Source organism: Onychostoma macrolepis, chromosome 05 (genome assembly GCF_012432095.1).
Source record: "Onychostoma macrolepis isolate SWU-2019 chromosome 05, ASM1243209v1, whole genome shotgun sequence".
In the NCBI taxonomy this organism is placed as follows: domain Eukaryota; kingdom Metazoa; phylum Chordata; class Actinopteri; order Cypriniformes; family Cyprinidae; genus Onychostoma; species Onychostoma macrolepis.
In genome coordinates this window covers 13,126,189-13,136,161 of record NC_081159.1, presented here as the reverse complement: position 1 = coordinate 13,136,161, position 9,973 = coordinate 13,126,189, and the positions used below count along the sequence as shown (strand labels likewise).

The following is a 9,973-nucleotide window of genomic DNA, read 5'->3' as shown; positions in this document are numbered from 1 at the left end:
TACTTGTTTTCTTTATTATTATAATTATTATTTAATTGCAAGTTGTAATGGCAGTTAAGGATATAACACAGGTGCAGTTTGCTTGTCACAAGCAAATTATCTGTCATGGAAGTCCTGGCCAGTCCAGGACTCCCCTAAAGGCACCACAGCATCTAGAAATACCCCCAACCCACAGCTAGATAAGCATCTTCATGGTAACCGGCCCTACAGACTGTACCTCCACTGTCCATCCACCTCTTCAGCTCTGCACATGACTAAACGGCTGAATGACTTAATAAACAAATAAATAAATAAAATCCCACACACGTCTAACTGAATGATTTCTTGCGCTGCAGGGGTGGCATATACATAAGTGGAGGCTTTCTTTTGCAAAAACTATTTCTTTCTGGACACAATTGCACCTGTAGGACACAATGTACGTCATTCTGTGTTCATGCATAGTGGGAACACCGTCTGTACAAATGGGGAGCAGAGAGATAGAGAGAGAGAGACAGCACACTGTGTTTGAACACTGGGTAACAGAACAAATTTCACACACAAAATGTACTTCAACACCAGACAGCATAATGGTTGCCATGACAACTGGACCCTGAGCTAGACAGCGCGTCAATATCACTACGCCTCTGTCAGTGTCTTCTGATACCACTGACATCTGTCAATAAGAACAATACGAAACAAAAGTCTGTTTCATTAGGGAGATTAGAGATGACAGTTTAGTGTAACTGATGATGTTCTCTGCTGTAGGTTAACTACATTTTATCAACTCTTAAAGGGACAGTCCAGCTAAAAATGAAACATCTGTCTGCTTTTCTTATTCTCATGTTGTTCCAAATTCATATGCCTTTCTTTCTACTGTGGAGCACAAAAGGAGTTATTTAGTAGAATGTCCAAGCTGTTTTTTTCCATAAAGTAAAGGTGAATAGTGTCCACTAGGGGTCTAACGGTTCAAATTACTCACGGGTCGGTTTGTGTCAAGGTTTTAGAGTCATTGTTTCAGTACGGTACAGTATGTGCTATGTTTAGGGAAGAAAATATACTGTACAATAAAAATAAAGAAGATATTAACAAGTAATCTAACAACAAGCAACAGCACAAACAAATACAATAGAGTAAAAATACAAATAAAATAAACAGTGATTTTAGGTAGGTTGAACATTACACTGTAAAAAAAAAAAGTTGAGCCAACTTAAAATTAAGGCAACCAGCTTCAGCAGATTTTTGAGTTTTCTCAATTTGTTGTTTTAAGTTTATACAACAAAAATTTGAGAATCTCCCACAAAAATACGTTGAGCAAACTCAAAAATCTGCTGCTCAACTTTTTTTTTTACAGTGTAGTTTTTAGGTACTGAAATTGAATAAAGTAATCAAATGTAAAATAACATTGCATATTTGACTGTATAAATTGAAGATTAATCCTCAGTCTGTTTTATGTGTTGTTATTTTTAGATGTACTGTCAGATTTAAGTTGAACCACGTGCCAAACAGTGGGTAGAGAATGGTACGGTTTGATTTTTTACAGATAACCGTTACACCCCTATAGTCCACAGCTGTCCTTGGACCAAAAATGATCCTTATATTTAAATCAGTCATTCAGAATAGAATAAACTTAATGTTATTCTGAATAATCTGAATAACAATCTTAAAAACTTAAAAAAAAAAAACATTGATAATAAAAGATTCCTATGTAAATATTATAATACCTCGTTTAAATTAACCAGTCAATATACCATTAAAGCAAATCCTATTTAATTAACATAAATATCTAATATTTCCTGAGAAGAGATGTAACACTTGCACATAAAAAAATACTTTTTGACATTTGTGAAGTATAGCTAGTCATCACTCAGACAGTTCTGTGGGCTGCAGACCTAAAGGTTAGCATGACATCTATTAGCATGATTCAGCTGAAAATGTGGTGCCGCAGGGACGTAAGAGACTCTTGTCCCTGTCATTATCAAGCCAACGAGAAATAAACACACAAATACAAAATCCTGCTTGTTTTCTAGCCAGCAGATGTGACTGAAATCTGTTCATCTCAGAAGTGAACAGAAACGAGCCGATGACACAACTGGTGCTATCTTTGATGCTGGTATTTTCCAGCTGTAAATATAAGTGGGCAACAGAATATCTGTTTCAAAATACATTTATAGTAGAACATTCTGTTTCTATGAGGCGAGTGTCTGCTCATATAACAAATTGTAATGGAGACCCCCTTATTTGATGGCTCTTAGGGATTTATGAAATCAAACAGTCATAGCATGTATATGTTATTATTAAGAAGTGTCACATCTTCATGCTATACAGTACTAATCAGGTCATTTGACTGTATACTTAACACCAAGTTATACAGTAATATACTCAAGTAAGAAAGTATATATATATATATATTAGGGGTGTAACAGTTCACAAAATTCTTGGTTCGGTTCGATACGATACAGTGGTGTCACGGTTCGTCACGTTTTCGATACAACAAAAAGAAAGAAATGCCAGAGAAATTTCCTTAATTTTGAATATATGTGTATATATATACATACATATATAGTGTCATATAGAGTGGACTTCCCATAATTGCTAATGGAAATTCTGAGCCATGTTCTCGCTCTCATGGCGTTTTCCCTCTGGTAAAACAGCACTATGACTCAGACTCTCTGCTCCTGTTCAGGCTCACTGGACTGCACTGCTTTTCCAACACTGTAAAACTTTCATTCAATACACTCAATAAGATGATCAGTGAGAAACAAGTCTACAAAGAGAGTTTTGAATACCCATAGAAGGAAGATTTTTCTTAACAAATCTTCTCAGAATTAGTAATGGAAATATGGTAACTAATGTTGGCTGATATATTAAAAGAGATCCATCACTAACAACTGGCAGTTAATCCTCATAAGTCATGTGTTTCATTAGTGCTGTATTGCAGATAGGATCTCCCGTGTAAGTGCAATGCACCGCCAGCACTCGCCCAGTTTTCAGAGCAGGATTTATTGTTTCTATAATATACTGGATATTTACCAGTCAAAAGTCTTTATATGTCTCTACAAAATATGATTCTGTGTATATGTCAGAAGAACCCCAATAATGGCCTTTATAAGGGTTCAAACATAATAGCAAATATTCATAATCACAAATTTCACCCTAAACCAACAAAAGCCCAAATTCAGTTGTTAGAGGCTAATGAATGTTAATACAGAGACCAAACTCTGTATCCGCTGTGTCAGACATCTTTCTGTGCCACAGGCTTGGTCTAAAATGGGACAGAACCAGGGTGAAATAAGGTAAATAGAGACTATGGCTGTTCAGACTACAGCAAGAGTATCTTTGGGTTAGGATGAGGTCAATTTATTCAAGTCTCAGCTGCTTGCACCTCAGACAGCCGCACAGACTCGCAGCTTGCCTTCACCACTAACACTCTAGAGAGAAGGGAAAAAGACCAATGCGCCTCTTACACTGTAGCCCTGGTGTATTACAAACACTGAAGAGTAGCCAGACAGCCAGAGCAAGAAAGAAAACTAACTGTATCATAAGATAAAATTTGAGCATTTCGCTATATGAATGATATTTGGATGAAACTTTGAATTTAGACAGACGCCAACCTTTTAGAATTATCTTAGATCAGGGGTCACCAGACATGGTCCTGGAGGGCCGGTGTCCTGCAGAGTTTAGTTCCAACCCTAATCAAACACACCTGAAGTGGCTAATCAATGTCTTATTAGGTATACTTGAAACTTACAGGCAGGTGTGTTGAGGCAAGTTGGAGTTAAACTCTGCAGGACACCGACCCTCCAGGATCAAGTTTGGTGACCCCTGTCTTAGATCATCATCAGTTTTAAATGTAATAATGCTTATTATTACTAAGTTTAATGATTTACAATTTTATTGTGGTTATGTTTATTGAGCAGCAAATTAGCATATATGACCCTGGACCACAAAACCAGTCATAAGTAGAACGGGTATATTGGTGGCAATAACCAACAATACATTGTATGGGTCAAAATTATTATTATTAAGTAGAGATCATGTTCCATGAAGATATTTTGTAAATTTCCTACCGTAAATATATGAAAACTTAATTTTTTATTAGTAATATGCATTGCTAAGAACTTTATTTGGACAACTTTAATTGAGATTTTCTCAATATTTCGATTTTTTTGCACCCTCAGATTCCAGATATTCAAATACTTGTATCTCGGCCAAATATTGTCCTATCTTAACAAACCATGTTGTATAAATCTCAATTTCAAAAAAATGACCCTTATGACTGATTGTTTTGTCCAGGGTCACATATTAGAATGATTTCTGAAGGATCACGTGACACTAAAGACTGGAATAATGACTGCTGAAAATTCAATTTTGCATCACAGGAATAAAGTACATAAGTCACACTTTATTTTAAGGTGCAATTCTCAGTATTAACAAACCATTAACCATTAAAATAGTTAATAAGGTAGTTGTTAAGTTCAGGTATTAGGTAGGATTAGGGATGTAGAATATGGTTATGCAGAATATGTGCTTTATAAGTACTAATAAACAGCCAATATAGGCATGGTAATAAGCAACTTGTTAATAGTAAGAATTGGTCCCTATATTAAAGTGTTACCAGTACATTTTACAGTTTTATCAAATAAATGCAGCCTTGGTTATGAAAAAACAAACAAAATTTTACTGAACCCAAACATTTGAATGGTTGAGTAAAATGTACATATTTATTAATTAATTTAAAAAAATTGTTTTGTTTGAGCATTTAGTAATATGTTGCACTGTTGTTGACCGGTGGTGCTGCCCTTACTAAACCTAGAATAAGTGGTCATTTACCATTCATAAAAAAGTGCTGTTTTTATATAACAGGACTGGGAAAAATAAATAAATAAAGTGAGATATGTAATTAAATGTGGTAGACTGTGGGAGAAGCATCAGAATTCCAGCTGGCACTGCGTTAGACATAAGCTTCACAAGTTGATGGCACACGGTCAGAGCACCATAAGCTGCTATCCAATTGTATCAACATGCTTTTGAGGATGAAAACATCTTTGGGTTATAGCAAACTTCAAATCTTACATGTTACCACTAGTGCCAACCCATAGGGAGTTGATGCACAACTCACAGAATATGCATTTTTTTATTCTCTTTTGTTTACTTCTTTAATATGTGCATGCATGCTGCTGCACAGCTACTATTCACAGATACTCCAGCGTGTCGTTCTGGCTCAGATGTGACAGAATGTATAAACGGCTAAACATAGGAAAAGACACCGGCATGCCACATCTCAGTCTCCCATCTGCTGTCTGGGCACCCTGATAACACTCCCTCTGTACCATCTATTAAGGTGGATGAGATCGCCATGGCAACTGCCATATCCTGGGATGTGAATTCTGTCTTACACTTGTCACAGCCTAAGAAGCCTAAGACTGACCGATACTATTTTGTCACATTAATATGGCCTTCACTTATAGTCCTACTTCTAGGAGTTTTGGGGGCAACACTGTGCAGATAAATGTTTTTAGGTCAATATTTATGATTATTTAATAATACTTCTTAATAAACATCTTGTTTTAAAAGCAAGAAACTTTTCACATGAGGAAATCACATACACACTTTTCCTTTGATTTTAGGTATTATTGACTTTGATTATCATTTACATTTCCATGTACACGACATATAATTTGACACTGTATTTTGTAACGGATGACAGAAAATTATGGCACAAGAGGAAATAATATTACAATGAAAACACAACTTAAGGCAAGTCATGTTCTATACAACATTAACAATATGCACATCATGTTAATTGTATTTTGGGATTTGATTACGGCTACGTTTAAGCACATCTGTTTGCCTAGGCAGGATCTAAACAGTTAGAATTATCACAAATTCAATGCACAACATGTTTATGCTGCAATATTATGGAAACCAGTGAATGCTGTGGTATGAGGAAGTATAGAAAATGACCATTGACTGTATTATAAAAGCATGCAGTGAAACCCCAGAAGGGCTGACCTATAATCTCAAGTCAATAAAACTACAACCAAATATAGACATACCATGCTGGCAATAGTGCAGCACAGAAATAGATTTTCTCTAATTCAAATTAATATTAGTTCTGAAATTAGCTCTATGCATCCAAGCAAATACAGCAGCAAGCACATTCATTAAATTTCATATGCCTATATAATATAATACCATCCATCTTGCTATGGAGCAACAGAAAGTTTTAAAAAGAGGAAAGGAATGCGTGATGTCAATTGAAAACATCTTTTAAGGGAGCACTTCTGTTAATAATAATAATTAAAAAAAAACTAAGTGCACTTATCAGGCAGATCACATGCTGGAGCTGTTCATCTTGTTTGGACATTGTTGGTCTCCATACAAATAATAAATGCAGTGAGAAAGATATTTGTCTCTAAAAAATTCACTTCTTCACATTGAAATGTAGATGTCCAGCCATTATCGGTTTATTTGCATGAGCTCATAAAGAATGTACTTTGTAAAAAGCACATTACAAAAACATCTATTGTTAAGAAAACAAAATCAAAAATAATATTTTGTAAATTCACCAGAATATTTGTTGTGAAAATCAATCAAAATCATGCTATGAGGTATATTTACACTGCAATTCAGTGGATTATCATCCAAAACTCCCCCAACATGGGAGGTCTAAAACATCCTCATACATATATCATAAAATCCTCACCACTCTAAAATAAATTATATAAATGAATATAATATTGTAATGAGACCATGAACTGTGTGGACATGTTTGTGTGTTATTTCTGGTCTGAAACACAGAAGATTTGGATACTTTAAAGGATACATTTTAAGAAAAAAGAGGGGAAAGTGTGATATTAGCGTTGTGTTTTATAACCTTATGCACAGCTTAAAAAAATGACCACTGCTTCAGTGTCTAAACCCATGATTTAATGCATTCCTCCCAATTCTGTCCTTTCCCAGAAAACACCTTCATCTCACCTGGAGTTAGATCTGTTCTCCAGGAGTTTTTGGTGGGCTTCACAGAGCTTGACAGCAGGAGTCGACTCTTGTTTTGAGGTTATAGCTAACGGATGATGTCTAGGTAATTAAGGTCAGTGTAGAGTGCATTGACTAGCAGGGTCAAAAGACGGTTGCTGTCACGCAAGCCATGACCTGGGTACTTGATGAATTGAATGGCCTGGTTCACAGACACATGCAGCTCTGAATACTGCTTATTACTTGGCATTTGCTCCAGTACAGATAAAGCCTGAAAAAAGAGAGCATTCATTCAAGTTACAGCACAATTTACCAGAAATTTGTTTGTATAATAACAAATCATCATCAAATATCTAAAGCATATCCACATCTAACCATCTATTTTTTTCGAAATTTCAATGCAATTTTTCAAATTCAACATTGACCTAAAAACAGAAAATTTTACCTGTTGGGCTTTAGCTGAGAGCTGCAGCTCTGTGCCTGGATGAAGACGCAGCTGATTCTCTGAGGGCACCTGGACCAGCAAAAATGCTGACATGCTGCGCGCCACAACCCGAAACCTGAAACACAGGAAGAACAGAAATTGTGAGGCATGCAATTCACACAATTGACCTTTCATGTCCCTTTCACTTCTGATCTGGACATCAAAACAAAACTGTTTTAGCAGTTTCTCAATCTTCTCTCACCTGCTAGAAAGTGGGGATTTCCTCCCAAGGCCTATGGCTCCCAAGATGCCTGAGTTCAGTCTTTCCTCACTGAGCTGGGATAGACGGTTCTGGAATGCCATTGAGGTGAGAATCAGAGTGTCAAGTGCACAGGTGTCCTCTTGATCCACCTGGATCTGCAGAAGCTCCAAGAATTTATGCCACCATAAAAACAGTTTTGCCTCATCAGCTGGACCACTGCAGGAAGAGAAGACACACTCCCTTAGGCCACAAATACTCAGACAATTAGCACAAAAAATTAAAGGAACGTTATTTACTAACTCTGCAATCCTACACTACTTCCGCTCCAGGTTTCTGTGTGCGTCCTTCGGCATTTATACATGTGATAAAGTGTATGTTACCTAGGGAAGACCTGGCTGATCCATGTGCTGAGCAGCACTAAGGTTTTCTTCTCATTCAGGAGGGTTTGCTCCAGGTTCAGCCTCTGGAGGATGTAGACGTACAGAGTGAGATAACTGCCCAGGTTCAGGCTTTCCTGAATGAAGTCCTCAACAGTCAGTTCAGGAACCTGAAGAGAGACAAGAATGGGCCCCCAACCAGAGTATTGATCAGCACATCCACCTGAAAGAAACACAACATATTACTAGAGGTTGTGGACAGATTTATAAGATAATAAAACTCACTGTCCTCTATAATGGTTCCATGCAAATGTTTTGATTCAGCCTAGTTATCTGGGATCCTACAGTGAAACCTCGAGGAATCTTTGGAGGACATTTAAATATTAGAAGTCTGTCCTCGAAATGTGATGAAATTAGACATTTGTTAATTGGATCTAATCTTGACTTTCTATGTTTAAGTGAAACATGGTTACATGATAATATTTTAACTAATATGGTTGATATTCCAGGATATAAGTGTTTTAGAAAAGATAGAGTTACAGGTAGAGGTGGTGGTGTATTAATATACATTAAGGAGTCTTTTAAATCTACAGAAATTCCATTACCTGAAAAGGTGTCAATGGAATCTCTGTGTATAAATGTCTTTCTTTCTCCACGTATGGAATTTAATATTGTAGTATTGTATAACCCCCCCTCAGGATGTTCAGCTATGTTTTATGATAATATAGAAGAATTATTTAAGTGTTTTAAACGTAACTGTAAAGTACTTGTCTTTGGAGATTTTAATATAAATTGGTTGGACAAGCATTGCAGAAAAAATCTTAAGGATCTGACTTCAAAATATGATTATCAACAGATGATCAGTGGACCTACTCGTATTAGTCGGAAAACACAAACGCTAATAGATCTAGTATTTTCGAATAAACCTGAACGTATAACAAAAACGTATAATTTAGTTTGTGGTTTGTCGGATCATAATATTATATTAACCGTTAGAAAACTTTTAAAAAAACGATTAGTGAAGTACCATAACAATCATGACGGATTAGTGAAATTTGAGATTCCTCGTAAAGATCAGGCTGAATTTGAGAAGGAATTAATGGCAATAAGTTGGAATGAAGTCTTACAGCATAATCAAGTAAATAAATGTTGTGACGAAATCATGGTTAATATTAGTCGTATTGTAGATAAATTTATTAAACGTCGGAAGAAATCATGTAGAAAAATACAGCTTCCTTGGATAAACGATACGATACGCCAATTAATGAAACAAAGAGATCATGCTTTAAAGATTTTTCTTAAAACTAGACAGGAAATAGACTTGCAGTTGTTCAAAGGACTGAGAAATCGAGTAACTAAGGAATTTCGTATTTAAAATCAAATTATTACATTCACATATTATCTGAAGCTAAGGAAATGGTAATATAATATGGAAACAAATTAATAGTTTAATAAAACCAAAAAGTAAAGCTCAGGATAAATATATTCTTAAAGTTGGAGATGAAATTGTTTATGACTCAAAAAGAATTGCAAATATATTTAATGATTTTTTTATTCAATCAGTAAAAGATCTTGCATCAAATTTTTTAAAAGTTGAAGTTGATAGGCAGTACATAGAGGTGGATCAAGATGCTAATCAATTTGAGAATATGGAGGATAACATTAAATTATTTGATATTCAGGAGGTGGATCAATCTTTAATTATGAGAACGATTAATGAATTAAAAACTACATATTCTAAAGATATATATAATCTTGACACTGTCTTTCTAAAAAAAAATGTAAGTGCTTTAATCAAGCCCCTTACTCATCTAATTAATCTTTCTATCAGAACTGGGCAGTTTCCTGATAGCTGGAAAAAAGCATTGGTAAAGCCTATTTTCAAATCTGGGAATTCAGATGACATGGTTAATTATAGACCAATTAGTCTTCTTCCAGTTCTTTCGAAAGTGC

At 35.5% G+C, this 9,973-nt stretch overlaps 1 protein-coding gene across 1 annotated transcript in view; it reads right to left on the bottom strand.

Annotated features, from left to right (window-relative positions):
* Positions 1–5,573: 5,573 nt before the first annotated feature.
* Positions 5,574–9,973, bottom strand: part of epg5 (ectopic P-granules autophagy protein 5 homolog (C. elegans)) — a 32,200-nt gene continuing 27,800 nt past the window's right edge. Inside the window, exons 42-45 of the mRNA XM_058776652.1 lie at positions 8,024–8,243; positions 7,644–7,859; positions 7,403–7,517; positions 5,574–7,228 (exon numbers count right to left, since the gene is read on the bottom strand). Coding sequence (XP_058632635.1) covers positions 7,046–7,228; positions 7,403–7,517; positions 7,644–7,859; positions 8,024–8,243 — 734 coding nt within the window. The 3' untranslated portion in view covers positions 5,574–7,045. The remainder of the gene's footprint in view (positions 7,229–7,402; positions 7,518–7,643; positions 7,860–8,023; positions 8,244–9,973) is intronic.